Source organism: Lampris incognitus, chromosome 3 (genome assembly GCF_029633865.1).
Source record: "Lampris incognitus isolate fLamInc1 chromosome 3, fLamInc1.hap2, whole genome shotgun sequence".
NCBI lineage: Eukaryota > Metazoa > Chordata > Actinopteri > Lampriformes > Lampridae > Lampris > Lampris incognitus.
The window spans coordinates 110,071,002-110,092,408 of record NC_079213.1 but is presented as its reverse complement, the minus strand read 5'-3'; the positions used below and the strand labels follow the sequence as shown (position 1 = coordinate 110,092,408).

Genomic DNA, 21,407 nt, shown 5'->3' with positions numbered 1-21,407 from the left:
AACCAGTAAGGCTGTGGCCAGAAGTGTTTCGTCAAAAAAATGAAACAGGTTTTAAGGACTCCTCATTTCATTGAGGCGGCTACTTTTAGGTGGTGACAGAGGGCAGTTCTTTGGGTTTTCACCGTGCAACCTGTGAATGATTGACAGCTTGATATTCCCAGAACATCTCAAATAGGGAGTTGGCATGTCTGGGCTGATGTCTCTCCTGTCTGTGGGATAACATAGGTCTTGCTGCAAGAATCCAAGCTGCCATTGGCAGGCGTTGATTTTTGTGCCCTTTTTGAAAGCCCAAGTGCCATCGTGACGCAGATGACCCTGTGTTCAAGCTGACTGAGAGGATTGTTAGCTAGAGTAAAGTGAAAGTCTTTATGCAATCTTACAGTGCATCAAACTCCCAAGGTTTTTCCAAATTTAGAGCATTTATGTCATTATTCACTTAGAAATGGTTAGTCGTGCTTTTATTTCATCATGCCTTGGCCGTTGCAACGCCCTGTCTCACTGCCTGGTATGGGAACTGTACCTCTCAAGACCAAAAAGCCCTGCAGAGAGTGGGACGGTCGGGTGAGCGTACCGCCAGGACCACACTCAGCCCCCTACAGGACTTATACTCCAGGCGGTGCAGGGCCAGGACCAACAGGATGATGATGGATCCCCATCACCCCAATAACAAACTATTTCCGCCGCTGCGGTCCTGCAGACACCTCTGCAGCCACAAGGCCGACACCGAGAGACTCAGAAGGGGTTTCTTCCGGACCACAAGGACACCAAACACAGCATAACAATATATTTTTTTAATTTTTAAAACTTTTATTTGGGAAGGGACAGTGTGCATTAATCAGCATTCGAAACAAATCTAAACGTAGCCGAGTTAGCTAATAGGCTAGTTTCCACTGGCAGTCCCTTTGCCTGATGTTGTTAGGCATCCTAGGATAATAAAACAGTACAAAATAAACAAATAAATAAATAAATAAATAAACATACAACATATAGTTAATATACAGTGCCAGAACAACAAGAGCAAACAAACAAGAGAATATATACTGGATGTAAAAATAATGTAGAAAAAGCTAATAAAGATAACATAGAAAATAATAAATATAAAAAAGCAGACACACAACACACAGCTAATGCACAACACAGTTAAACAACGTGATACTTGACAATTGCAGTGACAATTACATTTGTAATACTTCTTCCACTTTTACCACTCTGCCTCAGACACTTTCATTCAGTCTGTTTGCACACTTGTACTTGTATTGTGTATAGCGACTGCACTTTGTATATATGTATTTACCGGGATATATACCCTCTGCATCTCTGTATACTCCCCGCATATTCTTTTAACTTTTTTTTAATTGTTTTGTATTTTTATTGCATCTTTATTTTATCCTCATTTTAGTATTGCTGTTGTTCATTTCCCTTGTTGCAAGGTTTCGGAGTTGCCAGAAAGTAATTTCACTGCTTATTGTACTTGTACACGGAGTATGCGACGAATAAACCTTTGAATCCTATATACTAACTCTGAATGACTCACGATAGGAACTCAATAATTTTACTTCTTCGATTTACAGCCGTCTTGCTGAATAGAAACGGTGCAAAATGCTAACATTTGCGGTTTAGGGTTGTGCTAACGCCTAGCTTTACCCGAGCCTCCAAGCCTAAATATAATGCAGGCCCTTTGGAAGCTGGGTGTTTAGTCTTGCTCCAGCTGGGCATTGGCTCTCAGGTCAGGCAGCCTTAAATTATTCATTGCTCCAGTCAACATTCAATGTTGGCATTTTCTTTTACTTTGTCAAGGACTTTGTCACTTTGGTTTTGATAGGTTCTCTGCAAATAATGGTCATTATCATCCTCAACAGGGCGGCACGGTGGTGCATTCTGGGTTCGAGCCCCAGGGTAGTCCAACCTTGGGGGTCGTCCCGGGTCGTCCTCTGTGTGGAGTTTGCATGTTCTCCCCGTGTCTGTGTGGGTTTCCTCCGGGGGCTCCGGTTTCCTCCCACAGTCCAAAGACATGCAGAATCGGTGAATCGGCCGTGCTGAATTGTCCCTAGGTATGAATGTGTGTGTGTCGGCCTTGTGATGGCCTGGCGGCCTGTCCAGGGTGTCTCCCCGCCTGCCGCCCAATGACTGCTGGGATGGACTCCAGCATCCGGCTAATGGATGGCTGGATTATCCTCAATATTAGTGGCATTACTACTACAACCGCATCAGTCACTCGTCGTCTAGTAGCTGCAGAGCTAGTAGATCATAGAAAATTGGAGAGACAGAAATGAGCCATTACATTCAAATCTTTCTTGTCCAGCTACAATCTAACGGATAACGGTGTTATTCCTCCCAGTGACAGCGTGAGACGCCGTGCAAATGAGAAGGTTTTCGTCCATTTGTCTGCATCATGACCAACAGGAGTTTGATTAAACCTGTTGTGAAAATGTACATTAAAATGACCGCGATCCGATTTTATTTACACAATGTAAAACCTGCACGTGAGACAAGTTTAAATTCAAATATACTTTTTTGTTTTTTTTTTTTGCACCTGGATTGTTGGAGAAACAAAAAAAAAAGTGCAGCGTCAATCTTTCCCAATGCAAATAAAGTCCAACAAAGGAACAGAAAAAGAAAAAAAAAACGTGTTGAGGGTCCTGTTCTTACACCTCAACTGGCCTCCTCTCCTACACTCCCCATACAGGGATGGCCAACATGGTGCAGAAAGGGCCGGTGTGGGTGCAGGTCTTGGTTCCAGCCAAGCAGATGCACACCGGATTCTACTATCGACCAAGAGTCCTTGCTAGGGACCTTGAGTTGCAGACTCGGTTGGAACCAAGACCTGCACCCACACCGGCCCTTTCTGCACCATGTCGCCCATCCCCACATCACCAGTCCGTCAGTCAACCTGACACCTTCCGCGTGGAGCCCGTCAATGTGGCCTGTGCAAGGACGCCCCCAGGTGTCTGTGATGAGCACTTCGAGTTTAGAGAGACTCCTGCGGCATCTGGAGGACCTCCTGGCTCTCGGAGCAGGGCAACAGAGCTGAAGTTCAGCCCGACTCACGTCTGTTTCCACCACCTGGTTACGCGTCGTGTACCTCCCATGCAGTACACAGTGAACATGGGATACTGGTCATTCAGTATACCACAAGTACCGGTCGCCACAAGCTCTGAGAAGGCCGCACGTCTTTCATCTCCAGTATCTATGTTTTACCATGTTGCTCACATTCAAACGTGGCGACAAACTACAATGTCGCTTCATTGTCACAATGTGATCAAAGAAGGCTGAATCAGCTCATCTGGATACAACGTTTTTTGTTTGCTTTTTAAATATGGACCTATGTGTCCAAATAAAGTAAGATTTGATTGGTTGATTGATTGATTGATTGATTGATTGATTGATTGATTGATTGATTGATTGATTGATTGCTATTGACAGATACCTTTCATCACTCATCTAAGTGACCTCTTCGGTCTCAACTGATTCCAGGCGTCCCCACCCTCATAAACAACACAGTTGCATAACGACCCCAAACCTACAACCAGATTCATACGCAGGCGTGGGTGTGACCGCCAACTAGAGTTTCAGTGGCCATGCGTGCCAGTCACCGAGGATTTGGGAACGTTTGCAATCACAGCACTGTGAGATGGTGACAGACGTACTCTTAGCCCCCCTCGGTTCAGGGATGGTCGTCCCCTCTTCACATAGATGGCCTCTATCAAGGATGTGCACATCCCCGTCCTTGAAAGAGCGGCCACGGGCCTGTGGATGGGTGTAGGCTGCGGAGCATGCACTGAGCATGCATCAGGACAAGGCGTATTGCAATAGTAGCACGACACAACCGGAAAAGAGACTGTAACAGTAATGGTTTAAGTAGGGGAAGAGGTGACCAAGGGTGCACGACGTCAACCTCCAGAATTATAAGGTAGCTGCAGAAACCCGCTGACTTAAAAACATTCACTAGGGTGCCATTACCATCCATCCACCCATCCATCCATCCATGATCTGCACCGCTTCTCCTGCTCCCAGGGTGGCGGGGATGCTGGGGCCAGTCACTGGGCGGCAGGCCGGGGAGTCACCCTGGGCTGATTGGCAACGCGGTTGTAGGATTTAAAAATCTTTGGATTGCAGTAATTTCATCACGTCAACCCCCTAACCTCCGGGTTCAGACACAACTTCTCTTGAAACGCTGCTGATCTTGTTGTTGTCTGTTTTAAATCCACCACTGGAGCGTTGCTGGGCCAAAGGGCGATGCCGTGACCCGGATTCGAACCGGGGTTGCTGCGGCCACAACGCAGAGTACTAACCACTATACGATCACGGCGAGCCAGTGCCCCCCGCACGTACGGGCGGCGACGGTTTCATCGGCTTATCGGACGTCTGCACGCGGGCGGAGGAAACGGGCTTGTTTCGCGTCAAATTACTGACAGGATAAAAAAAAATTATTATTATTTGCAAACACAAATATTTGTCTTTGTTTCAATCATTTCAAAGTGGAAATACGCGACGAGCCGAGTCGCGGGGGAGACTGGGTCCGCACCGTTATTATACACCGGCGGACGCCTGCGGCGCGCCGAGTGGGCGGAGTCAGCGTCCCAGCGGGCGGACAGGCCAACGCTCCGCTGGCTGCTGGAGGAGGTGGACAGACCAGAAGACAAACTCCTCAGCTTAGACCAGTGTTTCTCAACCCAGTCCTCAAGGAACCCCCCCCCCCTATCCTGCATATTTTCTTTGCAACCCTGAATAGGTGCCTGTTTGTAGTTATTCAACCAATCAGCAATGAATTTTGTCAGACGTTGCACACCTTGCATGATTAAGTGCTGCGAGATGATTGGTCGAGTAAGTACAAGCAGGGCTACCTATGCAGGGTTACAATGAGAACCTGCAGGATAGGGGGGTCCTTGAGGACTGGGTTGAGAAACACTGGTTTAGATCCACTTGACGGTGTAAGGATCACGACACAAATCCCTGGTATGGTGGCTAAACTCAAATGACTGAGGAGGAGGTCAAGAAAGAAATCAGAGGGGGGGTGGAGGCGCTAGATGACTTAGGACAAACAAAGATGGTGTAAAGAAGGAAAGTCTGTCAATGTTGGTGCAACTTGAGAGCACCCTTCTTAAAGGGATTAAAACGGAGGTGGGTCAATTGTAGGGTAGAGGGATCTGGTAGAGCAGTGTTTCTCAACCGGGGGTCCGCGGACCCCTAGTGGTCCGTGGTGTAATTGCAAGGGGTCCGTGAAAATAAAATATCTTTTAAAAAAAAGATCCTATGACATTTATAGAAATAGGATTGTTTTACTCAAATGTGACTGAGACCTTTATCTACCTAAACTATAAAGGGTAACGGGACTTTTTTTCTCTAATTACATCTGTTTCACAAGTGTAATTTATTGTATTTTAATTAAGAGATCTCGCTCCCGTCTGCATTGTTAAAAGTTACTGCATAAAAATTCTGTTGTTACATATATCTGAAAGTTACTGAATACATATTCTGTTTTGTTACATATATCTGAAAGTTACTGAATACATATTCTGTTTTGTTACATATATCTGAAAGTTACTGAATACATATTCTGTTTTGTTACATATATCTGAAAGTTACTGAATACATATTCTGTTTTGTTACATATATCTGAAAGTTACTGCATAAGAATTCTGTTTTGTTAACTATATCTAAGTTACAACTGAAAGCTCTTATTTCTGCCCAAAGAGTGAATAAATGCTATAATGCAATTTAAAATGCAGTTTCTACTGTTTCTATCAAATTGCAACCCCCCTCCCCCAAGATCAGGTGGAGGGGGTCCTCAGGGTAGATCAAAAATACGCAGGGGGTCCAGGACCCCAAAAAGGTTGAGAACCACTGTGGTAGAGGATCCGAGCTCGAGGAAGATACGTAGCGCCCCCCCCCCAAAAAAAAGGTGAGAGGGAGACCCTTTTCGGGCGGTGTGTGTCTTCCTAAAGGTCGGGTCCTCTACCAGAGGTCTGGGAGTTTGAGGGTTCTGTGCAGTATCCTAGCTGTTCCTAGGACCACACTCTTCTGGACAGAGACCTCAGATGTTGGTCTTGGAATCTGCTGGAGGCCACTCTCCCAGTTTGGGGGTCACGGCCCCTAGTGCTCCTATTATCACTGTGACTACCCTCCACATTCCCTCAGCCCTTGGTATTTCTCTAGCTTCTCGTGCTCTTTCTTCCTGATGCTGCCGTCGTTCGGGAATGCTACATCGATCACTGCTGCTGTCTTCTGGTCCTTGTCAACCACCACAATGTCTGGTTGGTTAGCCAGCACCTGCTTGTCAGTCTGGAACTTGAAGTCCCACAGGATCTTAGCTCTGCCATTCTCAACCACCTTTGGCGGTGTCACCCATTTGGACTTGGGGACTTCCAGTCTGTATTCAGTACAGATGGTCTGTATTCAGTACAGATACTGTATTCAGTACAGATTCAGTACGCACTACCCCATATGACATGAAGGTGAGGAATAAGAAGAGACAGAGTGAGGGTGAGGTGTATTTAATGGGTGAGGAGAATGTTGATGCAACTGAGAAAGCGGAGAGGGTTAAAAGGAGCAGAGTGGTGGTGATGAGGGGGCCTGAAAGACCAGCGTCCGAGAAGAGCGTTGTATCACAAAGGCAACAGCCAAGAAAATCAGGTGAGGGAATATGGAGTGATCTTCGTGTTGTATACGTATGGGCATTGTAAAATAACTCGGTTTAAAAGTAATTCAATATTTAATATAGTCATAGAAATTAAAAATGTCTTGGAACATTCTTAACAAAAATGCATAGGAATCTTGATGTGCCTTGTTTACAAACCCCCTGTTCTTAATATGGTAGTTATTATCATTATTATTATTATTGTTAATAATTTCAGGCACAATACGCTCTACCTCTGTATCATCCATCAAGACCAAAAAGTCTGTTGGTCCTGCTCAAGCAAAGCTGATTTGCTCTAAACCCACCCCACAAGGTATGATTATGAAGTATATTCGTATTAAAATCTGAGTTGCATCACAAAGGCGACAGCCAAGAAAATCAGGTGAGGGAATATGTAGTGAACTTGGTGTAGTATAGACGCATGGTGAAATAATTCGGTATAAAAGTTATGGAATGTTTAATATAGTCGTTGAAGTTAAAAATGGCTTGGAACTGTCTTAACAAAAATGCATAGGAATCTTGATGTTAGAAATGTGCCTTGTTTCCAAGCCTCCTGTGCTTAATGTGGTAATCAGCATTTTTAAAAGTTATTTATTTTTATTAGGCACAATATGCTCTACCTCTGCATCATCCATCAAGACCAAAAAGTCCGTTGGTCCTGCTCGAGCCAAGCAGGTGAGCTTTAAACCCACCCCACAAGGTATGACATGAAGTATATCTGTATTCAAATCTAAAGGGGAATATTCACAATTTAAGAATTCACCCAACTTTTTCTTACAGTTTAGTCCGGCACAACTAGAATTTGTGAAACTAGCAATTTACCTAAAGCCAGAGAGCAAAGATCCAAGACTCAAACCTGTCAGTTATTATGGGAATACTATATATTTTGAGTGAGAGCAGGTTTTTAGTAGCGATGAGCGTCAGAACACTTCACAGAGGTACAAATAACAAGCTAATTAGTAAATATGGAGCGAGCATTATTTTCCCAACTTTCTTTGCTCATAAGTGCTCGGTCTCGGAAGTCTTCTGCTGTGCATCCAGTGAAGACGGCCAAAGTGGTTGCAGTGGCCCAGTCAAAGCTGACCTTTATTAAGCCTGCTCAAACAGGTATTTGGAGACTCGTGACCTAATGTTCTACACAAGTGTCACAATGTTATTTTGTTTTTGACTGTTTACAATTGTTGTATGTCATGCTTGTCTTCTGTATTTTGTCTGCAGCCATACCGAGACACCCAATGCCATTTGCTGCCAAGAACATGTTTTACGACGAACGGTGGATTGAGAAGCAAGAGAGAGGATTCACTTGGTGGATCAACAACTTCCTCACTCCAGATGACTTTAAGGTCAACAACGAAGTCACGAAAGGTAGCATCCATCACACCAATCTTCTGCTCTTGGCCAGTTCTTTTTTTAATTTTTTGCTTTATTTTTTCTGAAACATATAGCTGGACTCACAACCATCTTGTAAACCTTCCCTTTAACTCTCGCTGGTACCCTTCTGTCGCAAATCCCTCCTGACACTCTTCTCCACCCGCTCCGCCCTGCCCGCACTCTCTTCTTCACCTCTCTCCTGCATTCTCCGTTACTTTGGACAGTTGACTCCGAGTGCCGCAAAACTGAAGGCTGTCCCTCTGTCCAATGACACGGTTGCAAGACACATATGCTACATTTGAAGAACAACTCGTTGAAAAACTGAAAGACAAATGTTCCACCTTACAAGGGGACGAGGCCACTGACAGCAACAAAGACTCCTTGTTTATTGCTCATGTTCTTTTTGTCACATCAGGATTTGCCATTTTGCAAGTCCGTCCCAAGTAGAGCGACGGCTGATGAGCTCTTTAGGCTTCTTGACTGTTTCCTGACAGAACATGGGCTGAAATGGGAGAACTGTACTGGTGTTAGCATGGATGGTGCAGGCACCATGGCAGGGAAAACGAAGGGGGTTGCAGGAACTCATCAAGAGGGTCTCCCCAAATGCACAATGGACGCACTGTGTCATACCCAGAGAAGCGCTAGCCTCAAGACAGATTAGCCCTGACCTAAACCAGGTTTTGACTGATGTTGTTAGTGTGGTCATCAAAACAAGACCCCTGAGAGCGTGGCTGTTCTCCACACTTTGTGAGGAGATGAGAGCTGAACATTCAGCTGTGTTGTGTCCCAGCGAGGCTAGGTGGTCTTCGTGAGATCAAGTGTTGTCCCAAGCCTGAGCTCAGAGAGGAAATTCGGTGTTTCAGGGGGAGGGGTGCATATGTATGATGCTGCAAGCAAGTTTAGTGATGAAAAATGTCTTGATGAAACTGGCCTATCTCAGTGATATATCTGGAAAGCTGAATGAATTAAATCTTCAGCTTCAAGGCAGAGACAAGTACCTTCCTCACCTGTCAAACAAGATCAGTGTATTCACTCGAAAGCTTGAGATGTGGGGCAGGTGACTCGATCGAGGAAATACTGGTTTCTTTGAGGATCTGAGTGACTTTGTTGAAACCAGTGATTCTGGAGCCACCACAGTGATTTCATGTCTTAAGGAGCGCATCTCTTCCCTGAGAGGATTCTTTCAAAAATACTTCTCAAACAACAGTGCTCAGTATGACTGGCGACAGATCCATTCAGCGCAGCAGCACCTGCTGATTTCAGCTCTGCTGAACAGGACCAGTTCATCGAGGTGACCTCTGACTCCACCACCCTTGTAATGAATGAAAGGTCACGTGTTTAACTTGACCTACTCACGGGTGTACGTGCAGTGCGTGTGACGTATACAGGAAGGAGACGCGCATGTTATGAAGGTTGTATGTCGGATGAACGCTAGTAAAAGCTACGCAGTTAAGAACCTACGAAGTCGGCTCGTTCTTGAATTATTCTTATGTCAGTAAGACAAGGCGTCTACGGACATTACATGGTGTCAGAATAGTCTGTGTATCTGAACACGAGCGGTCATGCCGAAGTTTAATCCGCCGAGTGAATTCAAGTTTGACTGCCCCGTTGAATGGCCGGAGTGGAGACAACGGTTTTCGCGCTTCAGGCTCGCGACAAAGCTGGATAAAGACGACGGGGAGATTCAAGTGAGTTCGCTGATTTATGCAATGGGCGGCGAGGCTGAAAAGATATTCAGCTCGTTTGACTTCGCGGCGGAGGGTGATAAAGTGGACTATGATATCGTACTGAAAAAGTTCGATGACTACTTTATTCCCCGCCGTAACATCATACATGAGAGGGCGTGCTTCTATCAACGTAGCCAGCAGCCAGGAGAGACAGCGGAGATGTACATCCGGACATTGTATGAGCTGTCTGAACACTGTGAGTTTGGGGACAAGAGGGATGAACATATCAGAGATCGTCTGGTAGTGGGCACAAAAGATAAGGTGCTCTCCCGTCAGTTCCAGCTCACAGCGGACCTTACTCTGGTGAAAGTCATTGAACAAGTGCGCCAGGCGGAGGCAATAACAAAGCAGCTCAGCCTCCAAGCTAACCAACCAGAGGCCCTGCTGGCTAACGTCAATGTTGTCCGATGGCGGGACGAACGCCAAAACAAAAAGGGCGGACAGCGTCATGGTGGCGGCAGTCCGGCAACCAACAAAGTAGATGAATGCGGGAGGTGCGGCAAGACGCAGCACACCGATGAGCGGAAGTGTCCTGCAACGAACAGTAAGTGCAACAAGTGTCATAAAAAGGGACATTGGGAGCGTGTATGTCACTCTAAAGCGGTGAGAGAAGTCACTGAAGAGGTTAAACAGCTGTACTTTCTGGGAGAAGTTGGCAAAGAGAGCAGTCAGGAAGATTGGACTGTTAGTTTAACAATAAGTGATGTACCAATAACCTTTAAAATTGACACGGGGGCTGACGCTACTGTTATCAACCAAGGGACATTTAAAAAGCTGAAGCCAAACATAAAACTGGGACCTCCTGACACATGCTTCATAAGCCCAGGTGGAAACATCAGCTGCATAGGACAGTTTCAAGCCACAACCAACTACAAGGAGAAACAATACTCCTTTCCAGTGTATGTGATCAAGGGGAGAGGCAGCTGTCTGCTGAGTCGTCCAGAGGCAGTGGAGATGGGTCTAGTGAAGCGGATGAATGAGGTCAGTGGAGTTTTCGGTTCAAGTGGACTGCTGAAAACAGACCCAGTGAAAATAGCTCTGGTGGAGGGTGCCCAGCCATACGCGGTGCATACAGCCAGACGGATACCGCTGCCACTTGTACCACTGGTTAAGAAAGAACTGCAGCGCATGGAAAATGAGGGCATTATTGAAAAAGTGACTCAGCCCACAGAATGGTGCGCCGCTATGGTGCCGGTGCTGAAACCGAACAAGAAAGAGGTTCGCTGCTGCGCTGACCTCAGGAGGCTGAATCGAGCGGTGAAACGTGAGAAATACGTGCTGCCCACTATGGAGGAAATAATGCCAAGGCTCGCAGGGTCAAAGTTCTTCACAACGTTGGATGCAGCAAGTGGGTTTTACCAGATCCCCTTGCATGAAGACAGCAGGGGGCTCACCACTTTCATCACCCCATTTGGGAGGTATGCTTTCTGCCGCCTTCCATTTGGTATAACGAGTGCTCCAGAGATTTTCCAGAGAAAGATGGCGGAAACTCTGACCGGGCTAGAGGGCACAGAGGTGTACATGGATGACATCCTTATACATGGAGAGACTGAGGAAATCCATGACCGGCGCCTAGCAGAGGCGCTGGGGGTCATTGAAACAGCAGGTCTCAAACTGAACCAAGCGAAATGCAAGTTCAAACAGAAACAAGTCCGCTTCCTTGGTCATATCATCAACGAGGCAGGCATCAGACCTGACCCGGACAAAGTGGCCGGAATAGAGAACTTTCCTCAGCCCCAGAACGTGACGGAACTCAAGAGGTTCCTCGGGATGGTGAACTATTTGGCAAAATACGTCCCAGAGCTGTCCACTGTAGGTCAGCCGCTTTATGGACTGCTTAAAGCAACGACAGAGTGGCTGTGGGGACCTGCACAGAACACAGCATTCCAAGACCTTAAAGCAGCACTCGCCACCGCCCCGGTACTCACCTTTTATGACGTCACTAAGGCTACGGTGGTGTCAGCAGATGCCAGCAGCTACGGGCTGGGAGGCGTTCTGCTCCAGCAGCACGGGGATCACTGGAAGCCCGTGGCCTACTGCTCCCGACGGCTGAGTGACGCAGAGACAAGGTACGCACAGATCGAGAAAGAGTGCTTAGCCAGCGTCTGGGCATGTGAAAGGTTCGAGAAGTACTTGTTTGGGCTTGACAATTTCAGACTTGTCACCGATCATAAACCACTAGTGCCTCTCATGAACAGCAAAGACTTGGATAATGTGCCCATTAGGTGCCAGAGACTGTTAATGAGGCTGATGCGTTTCAATGCAGTGGCTGAATACGCACCAGGCAAAACTTTAGCTGTGGCTGATGCACTCTCCAGAGGCCCAGAGCAGCGCTACGGAGATGGTGCTTCTCATGATGATGTTGCAGCGCACATTGATGCCATCGTGTGCCAGGTGCCTGCCACACCTCAAAGGATGCAGGAGATAAAACAGAGCACGGATGGGGATCTGCAGCTCCAGACAGTGTTGGGCTTCATCAGACACGGCTGGCCTGAGTATGTCGATAAAGTGCCGGAGACAGTCAGAGACTTTTATCAGGTGAGAGGGGAGTTATCTGAGGTAGATGGTTTAGTCATCAGAGGCAGTCGTATCGTCATTCCCACAGAGATGAGGGAGGTGATCTTAGACAGAATACACGACGGGCACCAGGGGATAGCTAAGTGCAGAGAGAGAGCTAGCCAGTCAGTGTGGTGGCCCAAAATGACAGAGCACATTACAACAAAGATACAGCAATGTCAATTCTGCAGAGAACACAAGAACACACAGAGAAAAGAGCCTTTAATGTCAAGTGAGCTCCCATCCAGACCATGGCAGAAAGTTGGCATAGACCTGTGTGAGTACAAAAAGCAAAACTACTTGATAGTGTCTGACTATTATTCCAGGTTTTTGGAGATCCTAAATCTACCAACAACTACTAGCAGTCAGGTTGTAGCTAGGCTGAAGGCTACATTTGCACGTTTTGGTATCCCTGAAATTGTAGTTAGCGATAATGGGCCACAGCTAGTTTCAGAAGAGATGAGGAGGTTCAGTGAGGATTATGATTTCATCCATGTGACTTCAAGCCCACACTACCCCCAGAGTAATGGACAGGCAGAGAGGGCTGTTCAGATAGCCAAAAGCATATTAAGGCAGGAAGACCCTCTCCTCGCCCTGTTGACATACAGAGCTACACCCTCTTCTTCCACTGGAGCCAGTCCAGCGGAATTGCTCATGGGTAGGAGACTCAGAACCACCTTACCCACATTGCAGCATAACCTGAAACCGGCCTGGCCTAAAGAGGAACTGATCAAAACCGCTGACGCCGCAGCCAAATCGAGGCAGGCTTTCTACTACAACCGCAGGAACGGCGTGCGGACACTGCGCCCACTGAACTCGGGTGACGCAGTACTCACCAAACCTGATGGACAGAAAACATGGACAATGCCAGCAGTTGTTCACAGTCAGAGCTCCACTCCCAGATCCTACATAGTGGAGACAGCTCAAGGTGAACATTACAGAAGGAACAGGCGCCACCTGTTGGCCACACCCAAAACACTCACCTTTGTCAGCAGGGATCCTGACCATGTCACTCCAGGGGAGAGTGGAAACATGGATGAGTCCCGAGCAGCAGAAATGCCAACTTCCACACCATATGTTACTCGCTCTGGCAGGGTGAGCAAGCCTGCAATCCGGCTGGATTTGTGAGGCGTATGGACTTGTGTACTGTGGGGGATTTTTTATTTTTTGTGTGAAAAGGGGGGTGATATACAGGTTAGAAAATCATCTTAGAGGGGGAGATGTAATGAATGAAAGGTCACGTGTTTAACTTGACCTACTCACGGGTGTACGTGCAGTGCGTGTGACGTATACAGGAAGGAGACGCGCATGTTATGAAGGTTGTATGTCGGATGAACGCTAGTAAAAGCTACACAGTTAAGAACCTACGAAGTCGGCTCGTTCTTGAATTATTCTTATGTCAGTAAGACAAGGCGTCTACGGACATTACAACCCTGAGGCCGAGCTTTACAGCTCAGACACTGAGTGAATCCTGGCTTGGTGTGGAGAGGGAGTATCCACTCATAGGACAGAGGGCTGTGGGCATTCTGCTTCCCTTCGTCACATCCTATCTCCGTGAGTGTAATATTTGCTAGTAATATTTGATTTGCTAATGTCCCTTACGGCTTTCCGTAGCGCCACAACAAAGTCACGTGATGTACGTAACAACGTCAGTCGGAATCCGGTCGGTCAATAAACACCCAGCACGAGAGAAGTCGTCCTTGCTTCATTAATGTTATAAGTTAACATAGCCAGAGGGCACAGATCATTACATGGTGTCAGAGTAGCGGAGTTTAAATACCCAATATGGATTCGTACGGCGTTCCAGCTCCACGGATGGACTGGGAATCGGCGAACTTACCTGAAGCATGGAGACGATTTCGACAAACAACGGAGCTAATGTTCACGGGCCCCCTGCGCGGGAAGAATGAAGAGGAGAAATGCAGCTACCTCCTGCTCTGGATAGGGGAAAAAGGGCGCGATGTGCACAACACTTGGACACTCAGCGGAGAACAAGCCAAGAAGCTAGAAACGTACTACGATAAGTACACTGAGTACATCACCCCCAAAGCAAACCCGATTTATGCCAGATATAAATTTCATAAAAAGATGCAGGGAGAGAGTGAATCCTTCGAACGATTTGTAACTGAGCTAAAGCTCCTAGTCAAAGACTGTGGCTACCCAAATGCCGACGAGATGGTCAGGGACCGCATCGTGTTTGCCACTAACTCACCCAGAGTGAGAGAAAAGCTACTTAGCCAGGGAGCTGAGCTAACGCTAGAAAAAGCCATAGATGTAGCCCGCTCACACGAGCTAGCAAAGCAACAGCTAAAGTCTATGGGCCAGGGCAGCACACATGAAACGGTGCACGCAATAGGCAGAAAGACTTACAAACCGAACGCACCCAAAGCAGCTAACGCTAACTTCAGACAAAGGGAGGGTAACGTTAGCACCGCCGCTAGGGCGTGTAGCTATTGTGGAGGGCTACACGGCGCTAAAGCCACTTGCCCAGCTAAGGGTAAACAATGCATTAAATGCAAGAAGCTCAATCATTTTGCTAAAGTATGCAAGTCTAGCTCCCAGGGACAGACAAAGTACTACCGCGGCACAGTACATGCCGTCGGAGAGAACCCAGAAGAGTACACCACTGACAGAGAGCAGGAAGAACTGTACTTCGACAACATTACAGTGGAGAGCACCGCTGTGGGAGAACAGACAGAGCTGTACATAGACTGCATCTCAATAGAGAACAACGGAAAAAGCAACGAGCAGGCTTACGTAGAGGTTGGAATTGGCACACCTCCACAGAAGGTAAAGTTTAAACTAGACACTGGGGCACAGGCCAATACTATTCCCACCAACCTGTTCCAGGCGCTGTTCAAAAATGTGACACTGAAACCAGCAATACACAGACTCACTGAATATGGAGGAGGCGCGCTGAGCGTGAAAGGCACATGCAAACTCAAATGTAAGTACAGAGACAATGCAATGATGCTGGACTTTTACGTCATTGACACAAACGCCCCACCAGTCATGGCAATGAAAACATGCCGTGACCTAAACTTGGTAAAAATAGTGATGGCTGTGAGCGAGGAAAACAATGTCACATCACAGAGCATAATGGATGAGTATGCAGATGTTTTCCAAGGAATAGGAGAGTTCCCAGGCGAGTGCACCTTCCGCGTCACACCAGATGCAACGCCGGTCGTCTGCCCGCCACGCAGAATCCCCATCGCCCTACGCAGCAAACTGAGGGACGAGCTTGACAGCATGGAGAAAGGCGGCATAATCTGTAAGGTAACAGAACCCACAGAATGGGTGAACGCACTCGTCATTGTTGAGAAGCCAAAGACAGGCAAACTTAGAGTGTGTTTAGACCCCAGAGCTCTTAACAAAGTGATACAACGACCTCACTATCCCCTCCCCACGCTGGAGGACGCCACCACAAAGCTCGCTGGAGCTGAGTACTTTAGCGTGTTAGACGCGCGGTCAGGCTATTGGGCCATCAAACTGAGCACTGAATCCTCAATGTTGACGACATTTAACACAGTGTTTGGCAGGTATCGTTTCCTCAGACTGCCATTCGGAATCGTGTCCGCTCAAGACGAGTTCCAGAGACGCGTGGATGAAACATATGAAGGATTGGACGGTGTGACGGCCATAGTGGACGACATACTAGTGTTCGGCAAGACTAAAGAGGAACATGACCAGCGTCTCAGAGCGATGCTGAAGCGCACAAGGGAGCGAGGGGTGCGGCTCAACCCCGACAAGTGTCACATATGCGTGTCCGAGGTAAGCTACTTCGGCCACACGCTCTCACACGAAGGCATCAAACCAGACCCACACAAGGTGAAGGCGGTCAAGGACATGCAACCCCCACAGAACAAAGCAGAGCTGGAGACAGTCCTCGGCATGATCAACTACCTCGCCAGATTCGCTCCACACCTCTCACAGATAAACTCACCCCTCAGACAGCTTCTGAAACAGGACAGTGAGTTTGTGTGGGATGCAGTCCACGACAAGGCGTTCCAAGAGATGAAGAATCTCATTACACAGCACCCAGGTCCAGTACTCTCATATTTCGACCCGCAGAAAGAGCTGCGACTCCAAGTGGATGCATCCAAAAGTGGCCTTGGGGCTGTCATGCTCCAAGATGGCAAACCAATTGCCTATGCGTCCAAGTCACTCAACAGCACTGAAGAAAACTACGCACAGATAGAGAAGGAGCTCTACGCTGTGGTCTTCGGCTGCAAGAGGTTCCACGAGTACATGTATGGACGAAAAGTGATTGTGGAGTCAGACCACAAGCCTCTGGAGGCAATACTAAAAAAGCCACTGGCAGCAGCACCACCCCGGCTGCAACGGATGATCCTGGCGCTCCAAAAATACGACATCCAAATCATCCACCGCCCCGGTAAGGACATACCGGTGGCCGACACACTGTCACGCAAGTCAATAGAACACCACGACAGTGACCTACAGGAAGGGATGGAGGCCCAAGTGCACACAGTCCTCAGCAACATCCCTGTGAGCGACACAAGACTCACAGAAATCAAGCAGGAAACAGCGCAAGATCCACAGCTCACCGCACTCAGACGAGCCACACTCACTGGCTGGCCAGACACAAAGAAAAAGTGCCCGCCCAGCATCCAGGAATACTGGAACCACAGAGCAGAAATCTCAGAAATGGACGGTATCCTGTTCAAAGGTGAGAGAATCATTGTCCCCCAAAAGCTTCGCAAGGACATGATACAGCGCATCCATGCCAGCCACCTTGGCGTGGAAAAAAGCAAATGCCGAGCAAGAGACTTACTGTTCTGGCCTGGCATGGGGAAACAGATCGAGGATGCGGTAGCAGACTGCAGCATATGCCAAGAACGGCGCAGCGCAAATGCAAAGGAACCAATGATGTCACACGCCATACCCGAGCGGCCGTGGCAAGTGATAGGCACAGACCTATTCACATGGAACTCACAGGACTTCATAGTCACTGTGGACTACTACTCCAGATTCTTCGAGCTAGAAAGACTTTACAGCTGCACCTCATCTGCCGTCATCATGAAGCTGAAAGCAGCAATGGCTCGACACGGAATCCCCGAGACTATCATCAGCGACAACGGTCCGTGCTACAGCTCTGGTGAGTTCCGCAACTTCTCACAGACATGGGGTTTCTCACACACCACCACAAGCCCCCACTACCCACAGAGCAACGGCCTCTCCGAGAAGACTGTCCAGACAGCCAAACGCATCCTGGACAAAGCCAAAGCTGAGAACAAAGACCCCTACATGAGCTTACTGGAGTATCGCAACACACCGGTGGACAACCTGAAATCACCGGCACAGCTACTGATGAGTCGGAGGCTGCGGTCCATTCTCCCATCAACAGCAAAACACCTGCAGCCACAGATCGCCAGTCAGGAGGATGTTCACAAAAGGAGAGAGGTATGTCAACAGCGCCAGCAGGCATACTACAACCGAACAGCCAAACCTCTGCCCCACCTGCCCGCAGGCACACCAATCCGCTTCCGGCAGGAGGATGGATCCTGGAGACCTGCAACTGTGGAAAGACCAGCGAACACAGACAGGAGCTACCACATCCAAACCAAAGAAGGTCAGATCTACCAACGCAACCGTCAACACCTGCGACAAAACAGAGTGAACACTCACACTACGCACACACACACTTCACAGCAGACTGTTACCAGCGCTAACAACAACACACAAGCCCATCAGCAAGAGCATGCTGAACCTCCAGACACGAACAATCAGCGACAACCAGACACACAGCCTGGTTACACCACGAGGTCAGGTCGCACGATCAAACCAAGACAAATCCTTGACTTATGAATGTTAAAAAAAGAGAATTTTACACCAACCTGTACTATACCTGCTATGTTTTGAAAAGAAATATTTACAGCGTTCACTTACCTTGTGTACCTACCTGCTGTTTGCAGTTACCAGTAATGAAATGAAAAAAAAGATGAAATGTTATTACGGTGTCACATTTAGACAGTGAAGGAAATGTTTTACACTACTTTGTTGCAGTCCAGTTATATAAGAGTTCCACTTTCATATTCTTTCTTATTAAGATTGTATTCGCTTATAAACGTGCTCAACGTGGTCTGTATCTCTGCAGAGAAAGCAGCACTTTTCAGAAAAAGGGAGATGTAATATTTGCTAGTAATATTTGATTTGCTAATGTCCCTTACGGCTTTCCGTAGCGCCACAACAAAGTCACGTGATGTACGTAACAACGTCAGTCGGAATCCGGTCGGTCAATAAACACCCAGCACGAGAGAAGTCGTCCTTGCTTCATTAATGTTATAAGTTAACATAGCCAGAGGGCACAGATCATTACAGTGAGGTGGGCTTTTCTGCTGTTGCCTCACTTAAATCAAAGTATCGCTCTAAGCTCAACATTGAGCATGTCTTGGGAGTGGCAGTATCAAGCCTGCAACCCCCTTTTGAAAAGATGTGCAGTGCAAAACGGGCTCATTGCAGCCACTAATGCAGCGATAAGACCTGAGCTGTCACAAAGTTGACTTGCTCATCGTTTTTCCCAAATATCTGCATTTGCTCTTTTTTTTGTTGCACAGATTGAACTTTATTGTTGTTGTTCTAGCAAAGTGATTTTTTAAAAAACATTTTATTTCGTTTTTCTGTTTGGAAAAAGCACACAGACTGGATGGAGCAATCTAGTGACAAATGTCACAGAAAGAAGTTTGATAAATTTGAAGTGGGACCTTGCGTTTGTTATTCGTCCTTGGCTTCCTTGAAAGGCGCTGTACAAAACTGAGCTGTTGTTGTTGTTAATGTGCACAGCAGACATTACCGAAAGAAAAGGGAAAGGGATGTTCATGATCTTGATGTTAGTTCAATAAAGTTACACTTGGCCCATTTTGTCACCATTTTGTTGCGGCGGGGGGCACGAAAAAATGTCTTCCACCAAAAGGGGGCGTAACCTTAAAAGTTTGAAAATCACTGACTGGCGTAAACTAGAGCCTGTTGTACACCCTCCGGTACGGTAGGTGGTGGTATGCGCCTAAACTTGGTATTCCAACAACAACAAACACAATAATAAACTTTATTTATATAATATTTTTCAAAAAAACGTTACAAAGTGTTTCACAGAACAAGATGAAATTGCAAACGTTGTAAGAGAATAAAACAAAAAACACTAAAATAAGGTTATGTGGAGTTAGAAAACAACGAGACACGAGACGTGAGAGTAGACGTAGTCGAGGTAGTTTACTAGCTCCAACTTTGCATGTCATACGTTCGACAACGACACTGAACTGACTGTGAACCGGAAGCGGAAGTGCATTATCTGACCCCTCGCCTCTTCCCTTAAAGGTACACCATCCTCTTAGGTGAATGTCTCTCGATATATAGATGTGGGTCACCACAGTTACAAAATAAAAACAGTGTCAATAAATAAAAACAAATAGCAAACATTTGTAAAAGCTTGAATGAAAAGAAAAGTTTTAAAACGAGAGATTTAAAGGAAGCTGGAGGGATGGGCAACATGGTACAGAGAGGGCCGGCGTGGGTGCAGGTCTTTGTTCCAACCAAGTAGTTACACAAATCTACAAAAGTCTACAAATCAAAGTCCTCAGCAAGGACTATTGGTTGACTAATAGAATCAGTCGTGTAACTGCTTGGGGTTGGAACAAAGACCTGCACCCGTACCGGCCCTTTCTGGATCGTGTTGCCCATCCCTTAGTTGAACAGGAAGGGAGTTCAAGAGAGTGGTGGCTCTGACAGCAGAAGCCCGATCACCCTCTGTGACGCGTTATTATGGATCCCACTGCTTTTCTGGGCAAGACTAGGAAGACCCACCCCTACTCGATCTCTGATTGGCTAACCCTAACCCTAACCTCAGCCAACCTAACCAACGGAGGCGACGAGTACCAGCCAACCAGAGGCAGAGTTGGCGGAAAACGGGTACGAGTACTGGCCAATCAGCGACAGAGTGCCCAGAAAAGCGGTGGGTTTCATAATAACGCCTTTGGCGACAAGACCGAGACTCAGACACAAGTCTCGACGCCGAGCAACAATCTACTGCTACTTTCGAGTTGCTGCCGTTAGGGGGCGCCACAGCGGATCACCCGTTCCCGTCCTCTGCGTCTCCCTTCTGTCACACCAGCCACCTGCGCGTCCTCCCTCACCACATCCACGAACCTCCTCTTTGGCCTCCCTCCTTTCCTCTCCACCTGGCAGCGCCATATTCAACGCAGCCAGGCAACGACGAAGTCTTAAATTCGTGGAAAAGGAGCGCCCTTTTCTTAAAAAACGCATTTTATTCATAAAAATGCAAGAATAAATAACCTCGATCAGCCGGCCCCCCCCGATATAAACAAGACACCCTCCGCCGGGCGCAATGACGTCACGTCGGCGGCGCTGGGAGGGGCGGGGTTTACGGCCGTTTAAACCGCGGCGTAAACCGGCAAGCGTTCCTCCGATTGGCTGAGAGTTGTTTATGCGCGCGGTTCGCGCAGAGCTGAGCGGCGATTGGTCGACACGCGGCCGCCGCGCTTATACCATTGGCTCTCAAAACGCACCCGAATTTCAAACCGGGAGAAAGCGTGTGTGTTTGTGTGTGTGCGAGGGCTGCGAGTCGCGCAGTGGGGAAAGCGTGAACTCGGTGTGGCAAGTTCGAGGCAGCGTCTTTATACACCCCGACATGGCTCAACCGGTCGGTTCTGCGCGATCGGCAGTCCTGGACTTCAGCCCGACCACGACGAAGAAAGAGGGCAACGACAAGGAAAACGACATCCCCGTTTTGCGTCTGATACAGTTCTCCAAGGTTCCCTTCGTTGGATTCGGCTCTGTTAAACTGGGCACTTCCAGGTGCGCGGTACTGCGCGTCGAGAACCCGGTGGAGGACGTTGCGGCACAAGTTGCGATTGACCGGATTCCCTCATCCAAAGGCTTCTCGGTGGACCGCGCTCAGTTCACCGTGCAGGTGAGCTCGGGGGAGGGGAGGGGGGTGATGTTTAAATGGGATGGCAAGCAACATTGTAACGCATCTGCTGTCGAACGCAGTGTTTCTCAACCGGGGGTCCGCGCACCCCTAGTGGTCCGTGGTGTAATTGCAAGGTGTCCGTGAAAATAAAATATCTTTAAAAAGAAGATCC

The 21,407-nt window shown here is 47.7% G+C and overlaps 1 protein-coding gene and 1 non-coding gene across 2 annotated transcripts in view; one reads left to right on the top strand and one right to left on the bottom strand.

Annotated features, from left to right (window-relative positions):
• Positions 1-4,237: 4,237 nt before the first annotated feature.
• Positions 4,238-4,309, bottom strand: trnah-gug (transfer RNA histidin (anticodon GUG)). The gene has a single exon. It is a non-coding gene; the product is annotated as a tRNA-His (tRNA).
• A 16,644-nt stretch (positions 4,310-20,953) lies between these two features.
• aspm (assembly factor for spindle microtubules) overlaps positions 20,954-21,407 on the top strand; it is a 36,684-nt gene continuing 36,230 nt past the window's right edge. Inside the window, 1 exon segment of the mRNA XM_056276919.1 lies at positions 20,954-21,235. Within this exon segment, the coding sequence (XP_056132894.1) occupies positions 20,954-21,235 (282 nt within the window).